The sequence below is a fragment of the Saccoglossus kowalevskii genome, chromosome 15 (genome assembly GCF_978046115.1).
Source record: "Saccoglossus kowalevskii chromosome 15, keSacKowa6.1, whole genome shotgun sequence".
NCBI classification, from domain to species: domain Eukaryota; kingdom Metazoa; phylum Hemichordata; class Enteropneusta; family Harrimaniidae; genus Saccoglossus; species Saccoglossus kowalevskii.
This window is the reverse complement of record NC_140655.1, coordinates 20,440,346-20,465,383: the sequence shown is the minus strand read 5'-3', so window position 1 is coordinate 20,465,383 and position 25,038 is coordinate 20,440,346. Positions and strand designations below refer to the sequence as shown.

The 25,038-nt window shown below is 35.2% G+C and overlaps 2 protein-coding genes across 2 annotated transcripts in view; both read right to left on the bottom strand.

Annotated features, from left to right (window-relative positions):
- The window catches only part of LOC100368909 (uncharacterized), a 57,098-nt gene extending 53,298 nt beyond the window's left edge, over positions 1 to 3,800 (bottom strand). The window contains exon 1 of the mRNA XM_002739886.4: positions 3,324 to 3,800. Within this exon, the coding sequence (XP_002739932.1) occupies positions 3,324 to 3,593 (270 nt within the window). The 5' untranslated portion in view covers positions 3,594 to 3,800. The remainder of the gene's footprint in view (positions 1 to 3,323) is intronic.
- Positions 3,801 to 8,802: 5,002 nt separating this feature from the next.
- Positions 8,803 to 25,038, bottom strand: part of LOC100368754 (uncharacterized) — a 116,913-nt gene continuing 100,677 nt past the window's right edge. The window contains exons 11-19 of the mRNA XM_006822970.2: positions 20,742 to 20,886; positions 18,731 to 18,823; positions 18,011 to 18,207; positions 17,572 to 17,733; positions 16,478 to 16,621; positions 15,620 to 16,344; positions 14,546 to 14,807; positions 12,673 to 13,727; positions 8,803 to 12,368 (exon numbers count right to left, since the gene is read on the bottom strand). Coding sequence (XP_006823033.1) covers positions 12,356 to 12,368; positions 12,673 to 13,727; positions 14,546 to 14,807; positions 15,620 to 16,344; positions 16,478 to 16,621; positions 17,572 to 17,733; positions 18,011 to 18,207; positions 18,731 to 18,823; positions 20,742 to 20,886 — 2,796 coding nt within the window. The 3' untranslated portion in view covers positions 8,803 to 12,355. The remainder of the gene's footprint in view (positions 12,369 to 12,672; positions 13,728 to 14,545; positions 14,808 to 15,619; positions 16,345 to 16,477; positions 16,622 to 17,571; positions 17,734 to 18,010; positions 18,208 to 18,730; positions 18,824 to 20,741; positions 20,887 to 25,038) is intronic.

The following is a 25,038-nucleotide window of genomic DNA, read 5'->3' as shown; positions in this document are numbered from 1 at the left end:
AATAAAAACCTGAAGCCATATTTTACCATAACATGGTATTTTATGGTCCAATGATTTCCTTTCCCAAGCCATAAAAACCCATATTGTCTGGCAGAATACTTATTCCTTCTGAAACCATAAAGTACCATATTTTGTGGTCCTGAGGTTATGATAAAATAAACGTGTATTCCCCCAAACCATATTTTACCATAACATGGTATTATATGGACCAACGATTTCCTTTCCCAAGCCATAAAAACCCATATTATCTGGCTGAGAACTTATTCCTTCTGAAACCATAAAGTACCATATCTTTAATTATTACTGTAGCCATATAATGCCATAAGATAAATCCCCTACGTTCTGCACAATCTGAACGCATAAAATACCATATAATTGATTTTAGACTGGAAACACCCCAAGCCATACAAAACCATATTTTGGGGGGTAACATTTTTTTGGACCCCCCAAATTCAAATTCTCAAGTAGCATAGTTACTTGATAAACCATGACTTACTCTTTTAGGCAAGTTCACTTTTATCTCTGGTTTCATGATTTATTAACAAAATTCACAGCTGTCATGTTTATCGTAATTAGCATATTTTTGTAACCCTCCTCTAATTGTACAATTTAATTTATGTGTCTGAATTTCATGAAATGAGAAGACAATATTCTATTCTAAATGGAAAACCAAGTTTAATGTCAATTTGATTACTTAAAAGGCAGTACTTGACAATTGAAATTGGTTGAAATTACACAAAAAGTCTTGGCTAGTTAGTGTGAAATGTATGCTGGGAAAATAGGTGTCCATTTTTCACATGGTATTTTATGGCGTCTGTAAGAAGAGGGATAAACTTCGCTGATTTACCATTTCAGGCATATGCAGTGGGTTTCAAATTCACGGTTTTATCATTTAGATAATGTGTTCTATGCTAAATTTTACATATTCAATGGGTTTTAATTTAGCGCATTTTCCAGTCAGCGAAATAAGCAAAATCCTTTTACAGTACTGTATTTGCTTTATAGTAATCACATACGCTTTACATGAATGACAGGCAAGTCTATGGTCAAAATAAGTCATATTGGAATGATACAGCAAACAATTAGTGTTCTCCCGCAAATTTAAACCACTGTGGTGTTAAAATTTTATAAGTATACTAATTTGCCTAACATTTGCAAAATTATTTGCATAGTTATTTAAAACCAAAATTGATGATGGCACTATCTATTGAAATCCAGTTTTGTCAAATACTAACTTACCAGTGACCCTTAGCGAAATGTTTGATACCATACATTGTATAAGGCTAAGCCTCTATCTGAAGTCCTCTCACTGATGTCATTTCTTGTATGTGAACGATTCCAACAAAACGGCCACTACTCCTATGTTATGTGACATTAGTTGTGTGTAGGGTCACTTTGATCATGCATTTGTGTCTAAAACAATAGTTTTGGTCAACTTTATGTGGTTAATTTTAAATTAAAAAATGTTCAAAATCCCAGCTATTGATGCTTTAAAAGAATAGTTGTGTTCTCACTGGGGAACTCGATCTGGATCCAAACAGAGTTTATCTTTGATGTTTGTATAGGGATTAACAGCAATGCGTTCATACCAAAACTGGGCTGTCGACTAGACCCAGTCGGCATATGCCGAAATCACACCCTCATTCAACGGAGTGGTAACAGTTTTTAATAAAAATGGCCGGCTACATGTCCGATCATTGGAATAGTCCAGCTGTCTTGTATTTAATGTTGTCAAGTTTGCTGATAAGTATAACGAATCGTCAAGCACGAGAGACAACGAAGAATCAGTCTACTTGCCGTGCGCTCACGTCAATATATCACTGAATGAAGAAATCAATTACAGCGTTATATGAATGCACGTGATGTCGTCGACTGAGATCTTCATTTGTACTTTTCATACAAGGAGCTGGCTTGCGAGCAACAACTGTCATTAGTACTGTATGGCAACGTACAAGGAATACTCATTGGCGGTTTGGGTACCAGTAAAATGCGTTCCAACACACAAAAGAGTTGGATCTGGGCTTTCTAAGCGGACCGAGATACGCAAAAACTAGGCATGTGCTGACTCACTCCTGACTATTCTCACACAGATTTCGGCACATGCCGAGGTTTAGCTCCATCTCGATCCGGATCGAGTTCGCCAGTGAGAAAGCAGGTACTGCCAGTACAAGTACAATGTAGTACATTGTACCATTATCAGTTTGACACAAAATGATAGACTGTGAAAGTGAGCCAGTGTCAAAGGAGAGGTTCACAGGTTCACAGACTGCAGTGGAGTTCCACACAGGTGATATTCATCGGCTAAGGCTTGTGATTGGTCAAGTAGTTTTCAATCACCGTTGAAACATTTTATAGAATGCGAATTTCATGCCTGAAACCAAGTGTAGTTGTCCAGGCAGATGGGATCTCACTGTTAGAAAAATTCACACGATTGGAAATAAATTGAGAAATAGCAAACATTTTCCATACACATACTAATGCAAATTTTACTAATTTGATTTTGATTTCTAATCATTTTTGGGAAAAATATCTCAATTTACTTAATTTCAATGATAATGAGAAAAAGAAAATACTTACAGGAGTGTGTAGCTGGTTGTTTGAAACCCCTCCCCCTTAAACTCAAATTGCCTACCTCTTTTCAGACAAACTATGGATATTTGACACCCCTTTCCAGACAGTAAGCATAAATGGTACCAAGGGAAAAGCAAGTGGACTCCAGGGGATAGACTTTGACGATCAAAATGAAGTTACAGAAAAAAAAAATCAGCTTCATTCTTCTGATTGTTGGATTACTCAAGCTCTAGAGACAGTCTTTCGAAAATATGGACCCCTTTTCAGACAGCAGTGGTTAATTTGGGACCCCTTTTGGCGGCACATATACATATAGCACTTCAATGTGAGTACCCCCTGGCGCCCGGGTTAACGTTTCTTTTTGCGTCTTTTCTTGTTGGTAAGTAAAATACATGGGGCTATGAACCACAGCTACAGGTCAGACTGTGAATGTCAATAGCCACGGTCCATCTATCTATAGAGGGACTGTGCGATAACCATGGAGGTAAAAAGAGTCTGTTTTAATACCTCCATGCAATAACCAATATTTAAATTGAATTTGAACCAACTTGTTAAAAGTTGCCAACAATAATGCTAAATTAAAAAAACAAAAAAACAAAAACAATAAATAATAACAATAATTGCAATGCACAACTTCGTCACACCAACATGTTTTTGTCAACAAACTGCCATTCAAATACAATCCCATTGCACATGTTCGTTATAGTAAGTAAACAAGACATCGTGTTAAAATGCCGGAACACGTGACTTACTCGGTGGCTGCTGATACGGAGATTGTCGCTAATGTATTTAATAGAGTAAGCCTGTAGTCTTTGCCATTTCAGGTCTCTTTTCAGCGCTAGGGCCATGGCTTCAATCCCATCAGGCTTGTCTAGGTTCATATCGCCGCTGATTTTGCCAAGGAAAACTTGCATATTTTTCAAACACGATTTCTCAGTTTCGTCTGTCATGTCTTTGTCGCTAAAAAACGAGGACAAAGTCGCCAACATCTGCGCCTCGCCGCCTCTACCTTTTCCATTCATAGCTGTCTTCTCTGAATTATTCGTCAAATAGATGAATTTCTAAGCAATTAGTTTGGTCTTGGGAGGAGTACGGTCCGATAAAAGAACGTGTACGTGAAGTATGGCGTCTGTATTTATCGCATAACCAGTCATTGAGGGCGCACCACCACAACATGCGTGACAACTGAAAAATGCCATAAATACTAACTGATAGGCCGGGCTAATAGGTCGAAATGTCTGGAATGTTACGTTTCATTTTTGGGCCAGAGTAATCAAATTCTGTGTTTTAATATCACGGCATGAGCAAGTTTAAGGCAAACAACAACCTGATATGTATTATTTACCCAAATCGCAAAAAAAATGACGCAATGTTCGTAGTCTAAACAAAAAATGAGATTGGTTCGAGCAGTTGAGATTTGTAGTTAAAAATGATAATTAAAAATAATAAGCTACCGTGGCCCATAACCACAATACACGCGATCTACTGTCATGTTTATTGCACAACTGGAGCAACTGAAAGAACAGTATTGTACTAAACTCGAAATTCTACTTTGTTTCAATCTGTTATTTATTACTGTAAAATACTTTATTTTCACTTGGAAATTAATTTTCGCTATTTTCATTGAAGGAATGATTCAGTGAAAATAAATACCAGCGTATATACATTTTTCCTATATTTTACATTCAACTTATCAAAAATCAATGAAAATAAATTCCACTCGAAACACCCAAAAAGTGTTTTCAGCGAAAAATTATTCTAGCTAAAATAAAGTATTTTACAGTATATCAGCAAAATATTAGTGTGACTTATCAATACAGTGTGCTACACACTCGTGCTATTTGAAACATTGAATGAGGATGACGGGTACCTTCCTGGGTAAATAATACATAGGGTCGTATTCTGTCACATTTTTTTTTAAATTTTAACTACTAGTATTCAATCACATTCTTAGCAATGAAGAATACCCTAACGCTTGGAACAACAACATGACTTCAATCCAAAAACTGGATCTAAGAAATCACAGAGGCATCTTTACCAGCAGTACCATAGAACAGATCTTTTAATGAAAGGATTGATACACAACTCGAGACTATCTACATGAATCTATTACATGATGTAAAACGAATATATAAAATTTGATCATAATCAGTCAAAACATATCAGAGATATGGCTCTAGAAGCGCATTCATTTAAATAAAATGGCCAACAGTCAGCCATTTTGAATCCGATCTGAAAAATAAAATGATGTGCATCAAGGTCCCATAATGTCAAATGTATGTACTAGGACCAAGTTTGAACAAAGGCCATCCATAAACAGTTCTGGAATGCCAGAAATGCTTGATTTTTGATGTTTTTTTTAGCACAAAAATGACTGCCATTTGGTCATTTTGAATTAGATAGTCAAACCAATATATCTATGTCATGATGTATGATGAATATATAAAATTTGAACATAATCGTCAAAGCATGTCAAAGATATGGCATTAGAACTGCATTTATTAAAACAAAATGGCTTCCAGTTGGCTATTTTATATCAGATCTGAAAAATAAAATGACATTTTAATGATTTTTTAGCACAAAAATGGCCACCATTCGGCCATCTTGAATGCATATGTATGATGTATGTGTGAAGTTTGATTGTGATTATAAGTACAGGCATGTCTAAGATACAGGTCTGGACACACGCACAGACGCACAAGGGTCAAAACATAAGTTCCTGTTTTCGGACTGCGTCTGAACGAAGACTAAATAAGCAAAAAAACAAACCAAAAATATTTACTAAAAATAGACACTTGCATATGGTATCATGAAATTAGCAAGTCCAAGTTTAGTCCATGTCAAGAACATTGACGCCAAATTTCAATGCAATCTGACAAGAAGTTGTTGAAAAAATCATTTTTGACCAAAATTGACAAAAATATTTCGTGAAAATAGAAATTTTGATGTGATGTCATGAAATAAACAAATCTCACAGAGGTACACCCAGATAGCTGTGAGATAAATAGCAAGGTGATCCAGCTTATGGTTTAGGAAATGAAACAGACTGAACAAAAAATTGACAGACGATGTCGACGGACAGGACCAGTCAACCCATGAACTTTGCTCGGTCATCTTCCATAACAGCAAAGCTAACAATTCAGTGCCAGGCAATAAAATACTATCCACAGATACAAAACAATAGACCAATGTGTCTCACATACCATGCTATAAAGGATATGGAACATGCTACAAACACACCTGGTAGGACAATCTTTTGCAGATCAAAGCAAAATACAAAATTGAGATCCAATCAATACCCAACAACTGTGTTTCAAAACAAAACAAAAGAATATTATCATAACCCGTCGATCAATGAAATAAACAGATCAGATTCCAAACTCAGAACTTTCAAACTCAGTCTTTTTAAACGATGAAATAAATGTTTCACGTATTTACAGCTACTTGATAAAGAAATTATATTGAATTATTAACTCAATTTTGACAAACTCGAAATAGAGAATAAATATTATTATTATACATCTGTCACCGTAACGTATGTTACAGCGTGCCGTAATTTTGCGGTATTTTACGGGGTATTTTCATCCTACCATATTAGGAAATGCTTATTCCAAATATGGAATGATTACGCGCGTAAGCGTCCTCTACTAATAAAAACAAACACGGCTGCCGTCGGGATTAGACCGGACTCAACACAAAGAAGTTCGCCGATTCTGTTCTAATTTTTTTGGATTTCGGCATTCCCATTCCCTCTGCCGTGCGTCGGTCAATACTCCAGCTGAACTGTCTTCGTGCATACTTTGAGGTATTATTATTATATCATAAAAAGTCATCTTATATAAAGAAGTTTCATGTCCTCCTGACTTTACAAGAGGGGAGGCAAGGGGGGTAGCTGGTACGGTTTTACGGGAAATAACAAGGGCTTTTCACAATTTACGAAGAAAAAAAGACGTTTTTACAGTTTACAGTGTTAACAAATGGAACATTGAATGGTCCGAAGAGCTCTCCGACTCAAATTCTCCACCATTGCTGCGCCGTGTGAAGAGAAGCATGCGCATATTACCCTCGTAATGCTCTTCATTCGGTTAGAGGGCCTTTTACGTCTTGACATTCAATTTTGTAGTGAATTGTGTCATCTAGTCGTTTTACAGTTTCTAAAATGTAATTTCCCTGATTACGATTTTTTTATTTGGATGTACGAGAAAAACGACACATTTTTACAGTGTACGAAAACAATATTTGATTGATTACGTTGTACGTCTAGCCTGTGATTACAGAATTACGGAATTTATTTTTTCTATTTACGTTGTACGAACAAAAAATATTGCAATTACGTTGAACGAAAATAACCCTTGCCCCCCCCCCCTTCTTACAAAAATCCAACATCTTATGTCGCCCTCTAGAGTTGGTGCTTGAAAATACCTAAAGTTGACGTTAAAGCGCGGCAGTCGTCGCGCCGCGTCCTGTTCGATATGGGACTCATAGCGACGTATACAACGCATGTAATATACATTGTTTATTTACATGAAATTCGAACACGCGCTGCGCTACGACCACCGCGCTTTAAATACATAAAGTATCGTTGCTTGCCCGGGGTTGGGGGTGGGTGGGTGTGGGGTGGTTGATGAATGTGGTAGAGCTACACCATTCCAAGACCAACACCAGATGCACTTTTAGAGCCATTTTATAAGTGTTAATTGGAATAATAACCAAAAGAATTTTGAGCACATTACTCTTCAATTAGTGTTTAAATACAGTACTTGCATTTTCACAGATTAAATATTGGACTTAAATTTGCATTTCATTGTAGTGAAGTCATTACAAGTCTGATAGAAGACATTTATATTTTCATTATATTTGTATATCTTTTTCTCTGAAAGTGGTTGTCCTGGTAACCCGAAAAGCGTTATGCACGTTACTTGATTTTAGCTGAAATAAAATGCGTTTCAGACTCGCCTACCTTTTGGCAGAGTATCTACCATAATTTGATACTGCTCTCTAATTGGTCCAATTTTTAGGTGTTATGATTGGGCCAATCAGCAACAATTTTGTAAATGCATGTCACTTCACATTGACTTGAATTTGTTATTACTGTGAACATCAGCCATTTTATCGTGTGTGATAATCGCAACATCACATCCTCAATACTGCTAATTTATGTGGTATGCGATTCATATTCTTGAACTGAACGACACATTTAGGATCCAAACACAAGCGTTTCCTCAGTCTTTTAAATGGTAAAGGCGCATCACACAATGTAATCTCCCAATATCACCATATGTGGGCGCTCTTCATGACTAATTGATGAAAACAATTCTCAGGGGCGGACACCCAGGAATATCACCGCCTGGCAACCAACACATTGGAAACAAAAGTCGAAAACTCAGAAAACTTTACTTTGCGGTAGTTGAGACTCTCCTACACAGTGTAAGAAGATTACATGTGCAATATACATATATATATATATATATATATATATAAATTTGGTTGCTTTTTGACGTTTTCTTTATTCAGCTGTTTTCACCCGTTCTTCGACCAACGTTCCAGAGCAGCTCACATGGAGCCCATAAAAATACAATTTATATGGCTGGCTCACTGTGACCATATTTATTGACCATTGATGCTTATGCATTTATTATACCGTAGATATATTAAGAAAACAAGCAGCCTATCAGCTGAGATAGCTCCGCTGTTAGCAATGCACATTGCAATTAAAGAACAGAAGATATCATTAGAAAATTAACAATATGCATAGTATCAATGCAATGGGACTTACTGTTTTTAACAGAAATTGAAAAATATCATTTTTCACCATAAATGATTGTGGTTTTCACCAAAAAATGACAAAAATATTCATCAAAATTAGAGAATTGAAGATATCATGAAATGAACAAATTTGAGAGTGGTTCACATGTAGTACCTATATATGTAATATCAAAGCAATTGGACTTGTGGTTTTTAACAAGAAGTCGAAAATATCACTTTTTACCAAAAATGACAAAAATATTCATCAAAATTAGAGAATTAAAGATATCATTACAAAATGAACAAATCTGAGAAAGGTCTACCCAAGGTACATATACACCAAGTATCAAAGCATTCAGGCTTGTAGTTTTCAAGAAGAAGTCGAAAAAGTAAAACATTGACACAAACGATGGGAGCCGGACGACGACGGACAAGACGGCAACTAAAATAAGATCACAAATGCTAAATGACAACAAACATCAGAAGTATTTTCAAAAACCAGTCCAGGTTTTTTTTTTATTTCATTTTGGTCACAAATTGAGAAATACTTTTAGAAGAGTATAGTAGCAGCATACTTTGTTTGAAAAACACACTCTGTTGAGATAACATTAATTTTCCTTTTTTTTTTAAAAAAAGAATTAAATAATTCTTACACATTTATTTCTCTACATATATACATAGATTAAAATATTCAGATTACTGGGCAACTGTCAAGTTTAATCCAGGGAACATGAATTAAATGATGCATAAAATTCCCTACCAGAGAACTGCTAGTTGAACACTTCTCTTAATTTAGAAGTTGACAAATAATTATTTGCGTAACATTTCTTGGTTGATTACAAATGACCCTTGAAGATTCATTGAAGATTCCTGAAATATAATTAAAAAAGCACCCTCACATTTGATATTTTATCCATAGAGGGCGCTCAACCACAAAATGAGCATTCACCTGCCAGTAAAAGTTTGTTAGACTCATCTTTATCAAACACACTGAATGCAAAGATACGTTGTCGGCAAATGGTGCTAGCGATTGTAACTATGCAAGTTCTCAAATAACTAATTCATGATTTGGAAGTGCCACAGCTGACTAATCAAACATGCCTCTTGGAATCAAAGGTAACTTTGAATGACAACAGTGACACTTCAAAGTCAGGGGAATTCACTAACTAGTTAAAAAGAAAACAATTGTGAAATGTTGTCCTTGCGAACGTCATTCAAGAAATCACAAAAGTTCCTAGAAGCAACAATTAATCGGTATAAAGCAATAAAATGAAAAAAGCGATTGTTTCCACACAAAAAAAAAAGATTTAAAAAAAAAATGACAGAAATTGCTAGCTCAAAACCATTTCTGTATCATGTGGTGATGACAAAATTCCAAACCAATAGGTATTATAATTGATTCACCATACATTAAGCAATACCAGAGGTACATTATTTTGGGTTTGCAAGTAGCGTGACATGATACCAAGATTCAAAGACTTCAATCTTGCTCTAGCATTATAAGCGTTCCCAACTCAGAAGAATGCAAATGTGCACGCCCAAGGTAACTAGGATACTGGGAGGTCAAGGTGGATCAAAATAATAATTTCTGAACATTTTCGATGTATTACATTTTTTTACTATGATAGTGGTGTGACATGTTTTATTGTTTTATTACAAACCTCGAACATTGATATATGTCATGTCAGAAGGTCGTAGCATCAGTCTCGCTATATACGAGATGAGACTTGAATGGGAACTTGACATGATGTCACCATTCAGTACTATGCCTATTGCAAACCCCAAGTAATGTACTTCTGATCATACCAGGAACTTAAATGCTTAAAATCTTTTTAAAAAAATCCTCAATAAACATTTTCTCTTACTAGTGCACACACAGTAAAACAAGGTATTCCAAAATACTGATGTTGCAGGGGTTAGATTTTAACCTAGAACTAGTAAAGTTGAATAATTTACCCATCCTCTCGAAGTTCATAATATTAGAATAACCCATCTTCTAAAAGTGGAACATACCATTTACAGCAAATAGGGTGAGCAAGGTATTTTTACAGGGATGTACATACAATACAATACAACAGATAAATACCCACACTTAAATATACCCATAATAATTATATTTTATAAGGGTTGCAATTTCACAATTATTTAAGAAATACAAGATAAAGTAGTATAAATCCTGTTGATAAAAAACACCTTTCTCAGTACCTTCTACCCCTCTATTTGAATAAAAAACTGTCATAAATTGTCATACAGTACTGAGGAAACAGACTTTTAAATGCTCATTTTAAAGCCAACAATGTCTTCCACCTGCTGTTGTTGATGCTGTTCATTTCTGATTTTCAAATAAGCAACTAATACCTAAGCAAAACCAGAACACAAAATTGAAATAAAGATCCTCTTGTCTGAAGGCTTCTGATTGGTCAAATGTACATCACACCTACACTTCTGCAAGCATATTTGTGATTGATTGCCCTTACTCATAAAATGTTTTGCTTGGACAAAACATTCATTCAAAAAGAGGCATAACAAATTAATTTAATTATGAGATATTTTGGCCTGAGACTTGTGACACCCTTTTTATACCAAAAATAATTCCAAAATACTTAGTTCTTCAATAAAAACATACAATAACCATGGCAATGGGAAGCCGATTTACAGCAAATAATGTACACAAACAAAAAAATACATACAAGTCTTAGAAGTGTGTCTAAAAAAACTGATTGATTGCTAAAATAAAAATTAAAAACCCATCCACTCAGAATATTGCTACAAAGTCCCTTTTATGGACATATACACACAAGGATTTCTTTACACACTTGATTTTTAAAAAAAATTCATCTGTCTCTAAGTTTGAAAAAAACAAACAAGCTTTATTTTCATGTAACACTTTTTTTTGCATTTTTTTTTTCTAGCACCTATAAAAATCAAAGATAACAAAAGTTTTCTTCACCAATACAATACTAAGCTGGGGAAAACCTGACAATTTGAACGTGAACCATGTTGGTATGCCTCACTAACAAACAGCGGTAGGTAATTTCCCGTTCACATTCGAGATCTCGCACGTCTGCCACAGAAATCGAACAATATGATTTTGAAGTCGAATTTCTTTATTTTGTAGCTCACATCTAAAGGCCAATCTTTGACAGGGGAATATTGCGTTTGAATACCATTACTTCATCGAAACTGACCATCATCGAATGTGCACAGCACTTTATTAAGCATAGAAATATCCCCAATAATACTTTCGCGATTGTCGAATACCACTAGATGTTTGAATACCACCTTTGTTTGCTCTGTTTTTACGTTTGATTTCATTAATAATAACGTTGGATCTCACAGTGAATGGGAAATGGTCTATTGTATGACATGCTTCGCAGATTTGGCCATTTTAAAAAAAAACACATTGATTTGAATGATGACATAACTGATTGCAACTTAGTGTCACATGCACCTGTAAGATATACACTGCTTCCAAACGAGGAAAGTTCAGGATATGAACAATCACGACATTCTTATCGCCCACATCTCGCTGTCATGGAGGTCACATGACAAATTTTAAGCCAATCAACACTCCAATATAGCAGCCAATCAGCACATCCATAGCAGCAGAATTATTTCAAAGCTTATCAGAACTTCTGTAACAGCATAATAATTTAAGCCAATCAGCTCTTCTGTAACAGCATTATAATTTAAGCCAATCAGCAGTTCTGTAACAGCATAATAATTTGAGCCAATCAGCACTTCTGTAACAGCAAAATAATTAAAACCTGCACTTCTGTACAGAGTAGCAAGATTCCTTTCCATAAGTTCATTGTTTTCCTTGCAGCAGACAGAACAAAGGCAGAATAACTGAGGATGTCCTCATATAGTTTGTTGCAGTAACAGACATGATATGGGGATGCAGCTGGGCTCCACAAGACTATGTCAAAATGACACTAGCGAGAAGTACTATCATAAAAAAATATCCAGACGGTTGCTAAATTTAAATAATAAATAGTTCTGTACAAGATAAATTACATCTCTAAGATCCTGGGCAGATTTACGGCGCTTTCCTGTTGAAGAAAATAAAAAAATATCAATATCACACATATATATTTGTGGATTAGTAATACCATATGCTAAGTTATGTTATATATAAATTAATATTATAGAATATGGTAGGACCATGAATCATCTAATATGCAAATGCATCAACTATGTAAATTTATTTCTAAATAAGGAAACTAATATGCAAATGACTTCTATACAAGGCATAAACTATGTAAATGATTCCTATATTAGGCATACACTATGCAAATGATTTCTATATAAGGCATAAACTATGTAAATGATTCCTATATAAGGCATGATACTTACTTCATGAGACTGTCTTGGTGTGCTAGGAATTGTTGCTGTAGATGTGAAAACCTATGCTGCTCCATTATCTGCCGTTGTATAGCCTCATGATGTATTTGTTGGGCTAAAGCATCGCCATATGGATGATTAACCAACGTTGGCCGCACACCGGCTAATGCTGGATCATTCGCTGGGTGCCCTGGTGGGAATGGACCACCACCTCCACCACCACCAGCTAAAGGATGTGGTCCCATTACCGGATGTTCATGGTATCCGGGACTGAGATGTGGATTCTGCTCTGATGGATGCAAATGTAGGTGCGTATGGGAATGTGTGTGTTGATGCTGATGACCGCTGATTGACGCTAACTGTATGCGTGTAACCGCATCCACCGGGACTCCCCCTAGTCTTTCAGCTTGCATTCGTTCCATTGTTAGTCTTTCCATTTGCCCTGTGAATGGAGCTTCACCAGGATGAGGATGACCAGGAAGGGCTACATGCAGCCTGTCCATTGGTCGCTCGCCATGCCTTTCATGTTGATGATGAGGCAAGTGAAACGGTGTGGGATGTGGAGTTCTATCCCCGTGCATACCATGGCGATTTAGCAACCAATGCCTATCCATGGGTGTTAAGTGTCCACCTAGGGGGTCTAATTTCATTTTGTCCCTGAGTTCACGTTCGCGTAACTCACGCTCTATAAGCTCCCGTTCCCGGAATTCTCGTTCACGCAACTCCCGTTCAATTTCCATGTCAGCTCGTTCCCTTGCTCCAATCGGGTACATCCCGGGAATTCCATGCATCACGCCGTAGCGCAACATTGGATCTGGACCAGTCAAGCATGCTAATGTTTGAGGTGTAGGGTTACGAGGTGACATTGCATGTGGTCGTGCATACTCGCTCAATGTACGTAGAGCCGGAGTGTCATATCCGTGTGGCATATGATGGTGGTGATGAGGATGTGGTGGTGCTCCTGGTGATATATATGCACCTGCAGGACCGTGTCCATGTTGTATACCGTAAGGACCGGTAATTTGGGCATCAGCTGATGTATTCGCTGGTGGCGTCTCAGGCTTTTTCTGAAGAAATAGACCGCAAGATATATATCGAATTAGTATCGAAATAAACATATTTTTCTGAGAACATATTAACTCCAGTTTTTCATATAAAAAAGACTTCTATTATCAATCATCTTGATTATACCTTTGAAAACAAGCAGCCTCTCGGCTGAGATAGCTCCGCTGTTAGCAATGCACATTTCAATTAAAGAACAGAAGATATCATTAGAAAATGAACAATATGCATAGTATCAATGCAATGGGACTTGCTGTTTTCAACAAGAATTCAAAAATATAATTTTTAACCATAAATGATTGTGGTTTTTAACAAGAAAAAAATATCACTTTTTACCACAAATGACAAAAATATTCATCAAAATTAGAGAATCGGAGATATCATCGTGAAATGAACAAATTTGAGAGTGGTCCATATGTAGTATCTATATATGTAATATCAAAGCAATTGGACTTGTCGTTTTTAACAAGAAGTCGAAAATATCACTTTTTACCAAAAATGACAAAAATATTCACCAAAATTAGAGAATTGAAGATATGATCATGAAATGAACAAATCTGAGAGAAGTTTACCCAAGGTACATATTCACCAAGTATGAAAGCATTCAGGCTTGTAGTTTTCAAGAAGAAGTCGAAAAAGTAAAACATTGACACGGACAACGCCGGACAATCACTCATATGATAAGCTCCGCTCGACAAAGTCGACAGCGGAGCTAAAAACATTATAAAAATATAATAATTCATCTTTGAATCAATAAATACGGTAATTGAAAGGATGATCATGCCAACATCTTTCAGATGTGAAAAAAAATTCTATAACCCACCACATGTTTCTCTGCCCTCTCTTCCCTTTCTCGTTTCCTTTCTTTTTCTCGTTCGGCTTCTTCCAACGCTTCACGTTTGATCGTCTTTTCTTTCTCCAAGCGCTCTGCTTCTCTTTCTTTTTCACGCTGTCTTTCACGCTCAAGACGTAGTTTCTCCTTGACTTCAGCTCGCTTTTTGGCTAGTCTGGATTCTTCAAGTGGTACGAATATAAAGTCGGTTCGGGCACACGAATTGTAACCTCTGTTCCAATGCTTGATGAATCTGAAAGATTGTCAAATAATTATTCTATAAATAAAAAAAAACATTTCCAATAATATGGTGCAGAATTTTTGCTACAAAATGTCAAATTATATCTTTTGTATTTATTTTTTGGAAAGAGTGTCCAATTTAGTTGAATTCATCTACTTGGGTGCCATAACTTTTTCTCCCACCATAATTGTGTTGCATTATCTATTTTTAATTTTATTATATATTTTTTAATAATTTTGAAACAAATAGACACAATTAGCTAGATTGAGTTCAAATTTAAAAAAGAAAAAAAAAACAAAAAAAAATGTAGGTTTTATTGTGTTAATGTTAACTTTGGCACTTGAAAGGTCAATAGGTGTAATAAATGTCAAATTGGAACCAACAAATTTGATGAGATAAGGGGATCAGAAGAAATGTCAAAACATTGAAGCACTGAAATTAAGAAATATCGTAACTGCAAATGGTGTACAACTATTGCAAGATTTATTTACAACTGCTGTGACATTGTAATAGTTACTTGAGTCTTTGTTCATGAGCAAAATTTTTATGCGATTTACAATTATTTATATATTAATTGACTTTACACTGACTCCAATAGTAGACGGCAGTACCTGGTCTCAACACTACAAAAACAATTACAACAATTCATTGCAAAACAAAACAAGGTACCGGTAACGCAGGTCATCAATATTGGATTTGTGTACTGCATAAAGGTTGTGTCTGTTCTTTTGTAAGTGTAAGTTACTGACTGATTAATACCACAAATTAACAAACACACTTTTTTGTCCTTTCCCATTATCTCCTGTAGAAAGCAAAATTCTCACCTTGCAGTTTCACTAGAATGTATTGGTACATCCACCACCACTGGTTCTGGTGATGGTTCCCTGTTTCCAATTATTTCTTCCAACTCCTCGTCGTCACCACTGCAGTTATCGTTATCTAAATGTTCTAACAATTCCGGACTCTTGACTGGTGAGTTCACCCGAGGTGGCAGTTGTGGAACTGGTTTATGCAAAGGTGGTGGTTGCGGCGGTGGAGGTTCATGCAGAGGTGATGGAGGCTCACGCAGCATTGGCGACTCATGTAGTGGAGGAGGAGGACCGTAACTCGGCCGGAGGGCAGGCATTGGAGGTATTGCCGCAGAGGTTGGCACTGGTGCAATCACCGACGTTGCAACAGCAGTTATCGGTGGAGGCACCGGCGGTAAAGTGTCAGTTATCTGCGGTGGTGGTGGCGGCAATGGCACAGGTTGCACAATTGGCTGAACTGGGACGATACATGGAATACTATCCTCTATAGTGTCTCTACGCACATCCTCTGATTGTTGTTCAGATTGGGAATGTTCGATCGGTTGTTCAGATTCTGGTTCACTTTCATTGTCATTATCATTATCATTATCAGGAGAAGGTGAGCACACGGATGATGCACTTGTAAGTCCATCGTTATCAATATCCTGGGCCGTATTGCTGGCAGATTCCTCATTCACAGTGCTACTACTGTCTGTACTTGCTCCATGATCCGAAGGAGTCTCTGACCGTTCGACTGAATTCTATAAACAAAAACAAAAAAACATTTACTACCATCATGCATTACACTGAGCTTATCTGGACCTACAAGTTCCCGATCAGTGGAGACTCCCATCATGCATCATAATGAAGTAACCTGTATCCAAGGTAACTTACCAGAGTTTTAGTTTTCTTGATAATAACCCCGGAATCAGATTCAATATCATCTTTATAATCATCTTTATAATTAATTTCTTCTTTTTCTCGAAGTCTTTTTGTACTTTCTTTTATCAAATCATCTGCTTCCTTCTTGAAATTCTTCTGAAATATCAACAGAGCATTATATTATAATATGTTTCTGGAGTAAAAATTTACTTATAACATTACAATGCAATTATGATAAAATTATCATAACGTAAAGTTTGTGGCAACTGTGCTGTATGTATGTACCACTTTCGCTCTATTAAAAAGAAGCGCATCTCCAATAAGTACATATAAACCTAAAATCGCATGTTGTATATTGAATCATTAAATTAATACCATACCATAATAATACAATACACACAAGAATATGTGCTACTAATAGAGCATATATGGTATGCATTAACAGGAATCGAAATCCCCTGGTGCACATAAATTATTAGCTAGTGCAAGTAAACTCAAAATATAATGTGCACGCTGTGCATGTAGAATTTAACACAACATTTTCTCATTATATTCACTAAGCCTAAATTAAGTTCAAACAATATTGTAAGACAACTCAAAAATCAATCAAGAACCCGTTAATTTTATTAAAACTTCAAAAGTGGTGCATTTCACAACAAGTTAGTCCTGGAAAATTTCTAATTCAACATGCACACTATGCATGCAAGGAAAAATTTCTATTTCAATCCCTGATTAAATAGCTGCAATGTCGGTGTATGATAGGAAGATGGTAACACAGGTCTGTCACGTTGTACAAAACATGGACTATGTCCCTGTCACGTTATACAAAACATGGACTATGTCCCTGTCACGTTGTACAAAACATGAACTATGTCCCTGTCACGTTGTACAAAACATGGACTATGTCCCTGTCACGTTGTACAAAATATGGACTATGTCCTTGTCACATTGTACAAAATATGGACTATGTCCCTGTCTCATTGTACAAAACATAGAAAAGGTTTAATATGCACCATCAGTACTGTTTGCATATAACAACTAGTCAGGAAAATCAACACATTGAATGTCCAGAAGCCTCAACAACCCCATGTCAAAAGATGATTTACCTTCTTTCTGCCTCTTCCACTGGACTTAGTACTGCTGTCACTTGATGTACTGAATGCACTGGGTGAATTGCGATTACTACCACGTGATAACCGTCGTGAATGTACAGGACTTGAAGGTTCGCTACTATATTTACTTCGACCACTTCGAAGAGTAGAGTTTACCTACAAAAATTGTTTAGCACATTTCATGATCAATGTGATAATGTGATGAATATAGCAATGCATTATGGGATATGCACGGATATTTGTACATGACAGTGAAGCTTGTTGAGTATTAAGCAGTGATAAATACTCATAACCAATCATCTAACACTTGTTGAAGTCACATGACCAACTCAGCCCAATCAGCATCTGCTATTTCTATTATTTAGTTATGATCACTATTAGCCAATCCCATTGGAAGCATTCACATCATATGATTCAAAAACCTCATACTTACAGAATCTCTATTTCTTCTCGTTCTCATTTTCGGTTTAATTTCGTCGCTGTCATTTTCTCTAACAGGTTTGAACATAAATGGAGGTGGACTACGTGGATTGTCTATTGGTCGTTCTTCCCCGTACTTCTTGAAAAATATACGACAGTCAGTACAGAGTAGGATTTTATCTTTCCCACCGTGATGCCAGTCTTTGGATGCTGTGAGACGAGAATCAGATTACAAGTTGAATGAATGTTGCAGGAAGCAGTGATTATCAGCTCAGCTTGACAACTCAGTTTATCAACTTTAAATAACTACAAACTGATAAAACTGACATAAATCTATCAAAGTGATTTTGTTCATGCTGTGTTTTATTTGTTATCTATTGAAGTAAAAATGAAGAAGCACAAGCCCTCAAGTGTGAACTATTATACTCCTAAAGAAGCATTTTTCAAACATTTTTTACCCATAATCAGTGAACACTAATCGCTGAGATTTGCATACGAAATAAGAACTGACATCACTTATTTTTATCAGCTCAGCATGGAATTCTCAGAAATGAACAGGAAGGTAGAAATTATTACAGATGCTATCTGGATTTTATTACATTTCATGGGGTTAATCAACTTTGGAAGATACATTTTTCCTTTGGCGATAATCTCAGGAATATATTGAAGGGTGGGGCAATTAGCATGTGCTATTGCCCTCAAAACCAGTCAATAGGTTTATTAGTGTACATACATGTGGTATAACAATGTCTACAAGCATAGCCGCTTAGATCCTTCTCACTGTCTTCACTGTCTATCTCCTCTTCACTTGCAGAACTCAGATCCACTGAAAAAAAAAAAAAAAAAAACTAACTTGAGTGAGTAAATAAATAAATTGAACGCTTGCTGAGAGAAAGTCATCACAATTATGAGCAAAGTTTTGCCCACACAAAAAAATACATAAAAATCTACATCTCCCTAAATGTCTATTACAAAGTGTTAAAAATAAGCTTCATCCAACAATCATCTTAACCTTTTCACCACCAGTTCCCTATTTTCATCACAAATTCAGAAAATAGTCCTGTTTATAATTTACTTTCTTACGAAGATCTGGAAAAAAATAGTCAAACTTTTTAAGTAAAAATTGCAAATTGATTCAAATTTTGTCTGCTGCAAAATTAGGGCTTATTTCTAGAAATATGAAAGAAAAAAAAAATGCAGACAAAATTGGGTGAGAAAGTTTGGTGAAAAAAAACGGTTAATTAATAACTGGTAGAGGGCAGGATAACAGATTCAAACAGCCATTTCCACTGATAACTGATAGAGGGCGGTATAACTAATTCCTACAATTCATAGTGCAAGCATAAAGTTACAAGACAAACATTTTCACATTGCTGAGAACTACCAGGCTGCGAAGATCTCAAAATATTAACTACTCTATCAAAAACATCAGTTTTGTAAATGAGATCAGTCTCAACACAGGCAGCATTTATAGATATCTATCAAAATGTTAGCATTTCTAAAGATAAACATTTACTGATAGTTTATCTCCAAACCACTTCAATATTTACAATCAGCCTACTGTAGAATTCTTTATTTTCGCTTGGAATAAGTTTAGACTATTTTAGCTGAAGGAATGATTCAGTGAAATAAAATGCGGCGATAATACCTTTTTTCCTATATTTTACATTCAACTCGTCAAAAATCAGTGAAAATAAATTTCATACTTAAGAAGTATTTTCAGCGAAAATTAATTCCAGCTAAAATAAAATATTTTAATAAAAATAAATAGTAATAAAAAATATTCGTGTTGCTTTGAATTTAGCAAAGTTACAAACAGTTGATAAATATTTTCCCCATTCTCAAATAGCATGTAATGATAATATTGTTTTCAGCGTAAATTTTCTCATTGTTTACGAAAACAAACTTGTCTGGTTCATGAATCCTATAATTATCCTCGTCATAACTTCAGTCGAACAATTTGTCAATATTTATGACTTTTTCTACAATTTATTTGTTTTACTTTCAACCAAAGGGTCGTAATGCCCAGATATTAGATCAATGTTTAGTTTGAAAATTGTTATAAACACAATTTTGCAAAAGACAAATTTCTGCACAATGGTCGGGGGAGATATATTGGTCGGGGGAGAGTACCTCATAGATATGCAAATGCAAATTCAACTTTAAATCATCAGAAGAAACCAGCACAGACTTTTCTAAAATTTTGTTTTTTGTAAGCACCCACATTTTATAAGCATAATTGTACCAGTTTTACAGTAACTAAGATGTTTAAAATATATAAGAAAGAGTGAGCTGCTTTGTAGAAACTTTAAGATATGGAAAAGTTAATAGCAAAAACAAGTAAAGATAAAAACATAGTACAGTGACACTATACCATTAACCTTTTCACCACAGGACTTTCTCGCCCAAACTTTTTTCCTTATATTCTTCAATATTTCGGGAAATTTTGAAACCAACTGACAAAATTTGGCTATTTTCAGTTTTTACTCAAAAAAATTGGTTATTTTTAGTTTTTACTCAAAAAATTTAGCTATTTTGTCCCAACCTTCTGAAGGAAAGTGCATACTATAAATGGGACTATTTTGTGAATTTGTGATGAAAAGAGGAAACTGGTGGTAAAAAGGTTAATATTCTATTGACATACAGATACACATCATCAAATTACAGTTATTACAACAACTATTACTATGTCAACTGTTACTATGTCCTGGTTATTTAAAAGACAAAAACACGCAGACACTTACAAAATTCAGAGCTGGCAGGTCGACTGGAACGAGCTCCAGGTCGTATCCTTCGAAGAACGTTTTGACGACGATGTCTCCGATGGGGCCGCTGGTTGGCTGCTTCTGGCGTTTTCTTCCAATAATAATAGTATTCGACAAGATCACTCTAAAAGAAAAATTACAAGAAATGAAACATTTTTGTAAGTAATTCTCAAGAAATTAATGAAGTAAATACCGATAATAGATTTTTTTTTGAGACATTGCCATGCTGATAAAACAAGGATATTATTATGACAAGAAATCCATAAAACGACACTGAAAGTTTGGCAATGAAGTACACTCTTAACTATCAACCAATGACTAAAAAGCTAATTTTCCTTAGTTCTGTCGTCCTAGGTGATCCGAATATTATATTTGCTCTATTAGAAATGTACGTTCAACAGACACACATGTGAACAGAATTGACAGTGGATCATTAAAAAATGACTCGTTTACATGAGCGCAAGTGCTAATAATAGAGCAAAAAAACAGTAGTACCTACATTTAACGTTTTGTAGAGCGAAACAAGAGGAATACAATCAAAGACAGAAAATTTAATATAAAGCCAATCTAAGATTATATACACAATGCAATATTGGTGTACTGTAACACGTTCGGTTGGGATCAAAGTTCAACTTCAACCTGGGGCTAAACACCATGAAGGATTGACTTGTACATTAGATGACTGTGCCACAGGCTACTTAAGCGCATTAAACAGTCACCACTTATGAAAAGAAGGTCGTACGACCGTAAGTCATGTAATAGTCCCAAACATGGAACATGGTTTTATGAAAAAATTCCCTGTTTCAGATGTCATTCAATATCCAGAGTTATTTTCCGGCACAACAATATTTAAAGTAAGAAAATATCTTGAATTCATTCCATAGGAATGTAATGGTCAACAGGAAAACATGTAACAGACATATGAAACCTATGTAATAGCCTGCGTCTAAAAGAATAAGCGTCCATAGATATGAACAAGTGAAAGACCCCAAAGTAAAATAATGTCTTGCACGGCCACGGTTCAGTCAGTAAACCTCTTTACAAGCAATAAGCATTAATCTCACCAGAAAAAAAAATCCAAGGAAACGTATCAGGTAGCCAGTGATGTAATAAGGTACGTCTCTGCAAGTAACTACGCAGACCGATTTTGACAACAGCCATTTTGTTTATCAAGAAAAAAAGACATAAAAATACCAGCCTTGAAGTAAAAGGGTATATTGTATAAAATTTTATTAAGTTATTATTGTCACTAGAATTTACGGCATTAGGTTGTAATAAGTAGATGTCAACAACCTTCCCTACTTGTAATGAGCAAGTGAATGCCGTGTACTCGTAAAAATGCAACCATTGGGAAGAAAACAATCACTTTTATTTGTGTTCAACTGAATATAAAACACTCAACTACTTTCACTGGAAACTAAATCGGTGTTTGCGGCTTTTGTGCTTGATGTTATAAATTATTAATTAAAATTAATAGTTCTTGATAAAGTGTGTATGTAACAACAACTTTGATTGGTTGATGCAGGTGGGAGCAGGCCACTGTTGGCCAATCGCTTAAAAAGTTACTTTTCGTCAGGGTGAAGTGGTGATTAGTGTGGACCTGTATTATAGTAACTTGACCCAAATCATGTAAGTTTCATAAAAGTTATCTAAAAGCCAAGCAAGTGGAGAGAATGTGGGTCTGGCTCATAAACACTGTGATGACCAAGTCATAATACTAAAGTGACAAACAGGAAACCACATGATTATTTGAGATAACGCAATCAGACAGTCCAGCAATATGGCCATACATACATGTACACATACATGGTATTCAAACAAATGCATGGTTGGGTAAGGTACTGAGAGCTCATTTTAACACAATTTATACATGAATCTGTTAATCCAACATCCTTTAATGCGAGTTTAGCCCAGAGAATCACCATAACTACCACATGTGTTAGATCAGAAGAGCAGTACATAAAAACCATTTCTTAATTAGGTTAAAAAAAATGAATCTTTATCTGAAATACAAGAAAACCACTTTTCTGTTTGTATAGCAGTGCTGGTTTTAATAAATAATTTTTTTTTTGTGACAGGGCATTTGACAACAGATATCTAATATCTGGAAACATATATACCATATTTGGTAATAAATATCCCATATTCAGCGATAGATGTACCATATTTGACAACAGATATCTAATATCTGGGAACATATATACCATATTTGGTAATAAATATCCCATATTCAGCGATGGATGTACCATATTTGACAACAGATATCTAATATCTGGAAACATATATACCATATTTGGTAATAAATATCCCATATTCAGCAATAGATGTACCATATTTGACAACAGATATCTAATATCTGGAAACATATATACCATATTTGGTAATAAATATCCCATATTCAGCGATAGATATACCATATTTGACAACAGATATCTAATATCTGGGAACATATATACCATATTTGGTAATAAATATCCCATATTCGAATTGACTCCTCATATTTGGCAACAGATGTCCCGTCTCATTATTTTTCAGGAGTTTGCATAGAATCGATCACAATTTCCTTGAAAAAAAACTATAGTATAGAGAAGAAAAAAATTGAAATTGTAATCAAGGTGATTGATTACCAACTAAAATATCATGATAAGAAAAACAAATAAATTCTTTTTTTTTTTAATTTTAAAATATCTTCTTTGTTTTTTATGTGAGCCAATAAAGTCACAGACAGCAACATAATGAAAGTTAATGGTGCCAATAAACACGACCAACCAGACTAGAGTCAAAATATCATCTGCGACACATCAATCATAGCAGACACTGCAGTGGTGAGTCAACCAACACACGCACACACACACGCACGCACATACAGCATTAAATACACAAGGTCTTGGGAATATTATTTTGAACTTTGTTTACTCGAATACAGGCTCTAGAAATACCGTATTGGCTCTATTAGTAGCGCATGCACATTACATAATTGACAGAGGTGTTCAAAATAAAAAAATATTTTATAGATCAAGCACTTTTTGTTTGAGTGCAGTTTTAATTACCGGGGTAGAAATGTGCCTGTACTACAGCAATTATTTTTGACAGTTGATTTTAAGCACAAATACTGACCAAATCAGTCCACTTTAAGGCCAAAATCACAAATCAACGCTTTTTCTTATTTAGGAAAATATTTTAAAAAATTATACAGGTATTATTTTGTGGATGGAGACAAAACTAACAGAAAAAATGTTTTTAGGGTGATATTAATATGTCTAGTTATATGTCGGTTTCTGTGAGATATCATCATAACGATACTAATCCTTAGGGATTTTTAAAAACATCGTTAATAATTCACAATATCCTGAAAATACATTCCAATTGGTGTAGATATCAACCAGGAGAAATTGACAGCGCCGTTAAATATTGCAGTTTATGAACAAGAGGTCATTCTGAAGTATTGTATCTCTCTCTCTCTCTCTCTGCACAAGAACCCAAATATCAAATTACTCATGAAAATAATATTTATTGGCAGAGAAATTGGATACATACGCCGCCGTTAAACCAAGATTTGCGAATTGTCGATTTTGTATGAATAATTAATTAGGTAAATTTATAATACATTCGTAGATGAATTATTTGATTAAAAGCTCATTTGAGTGTAAATGACTGAACACAGCAACACAGTCGGCATATCGGTTTCATGATATCCACGGATTGTAATCTTCTTATGATGGTTTGAAGTCATATTGGCGCCATCAAAATTTGATTTATTCTTTCCTGAAGTATAATAGTACTTCTATATTTTAATATTTTTGTATACATACTCTGGTTGGTTAATACATTTATTCCTATACTGTAATGCAGCACTTACAAAGACATCAGCGTGACGGGTATGAACAACAGATGTCCCATATTCGTGACATCCCGTTATTAAAATTTTAAAATACCGGTAGTGTATGGGCATTAATAAAAGAAACAGCATTATTATGAATATATAGTTGGAACAAACAAACATCCAAAATATCAGTAAAATTTAACAAGCATTAAAAAATGTATTGGATATACAAACAATGTAACATCTGATTCGTGTATGTCTGGTTTCTGAAAATGATCAGCCAAGTGAGGGCACATGTATATTGCGTAAATATAGCATTGATAACTGTTTAACCAACCAGTATTTATTATGCATAATTAATTAATGTCTGTCTTAATTCAGTTTTTTCATCATTAGTAAGAATTTGATCAAACAGACACTACATGATTTATAATGGGAAGTTCATTTCTGGGA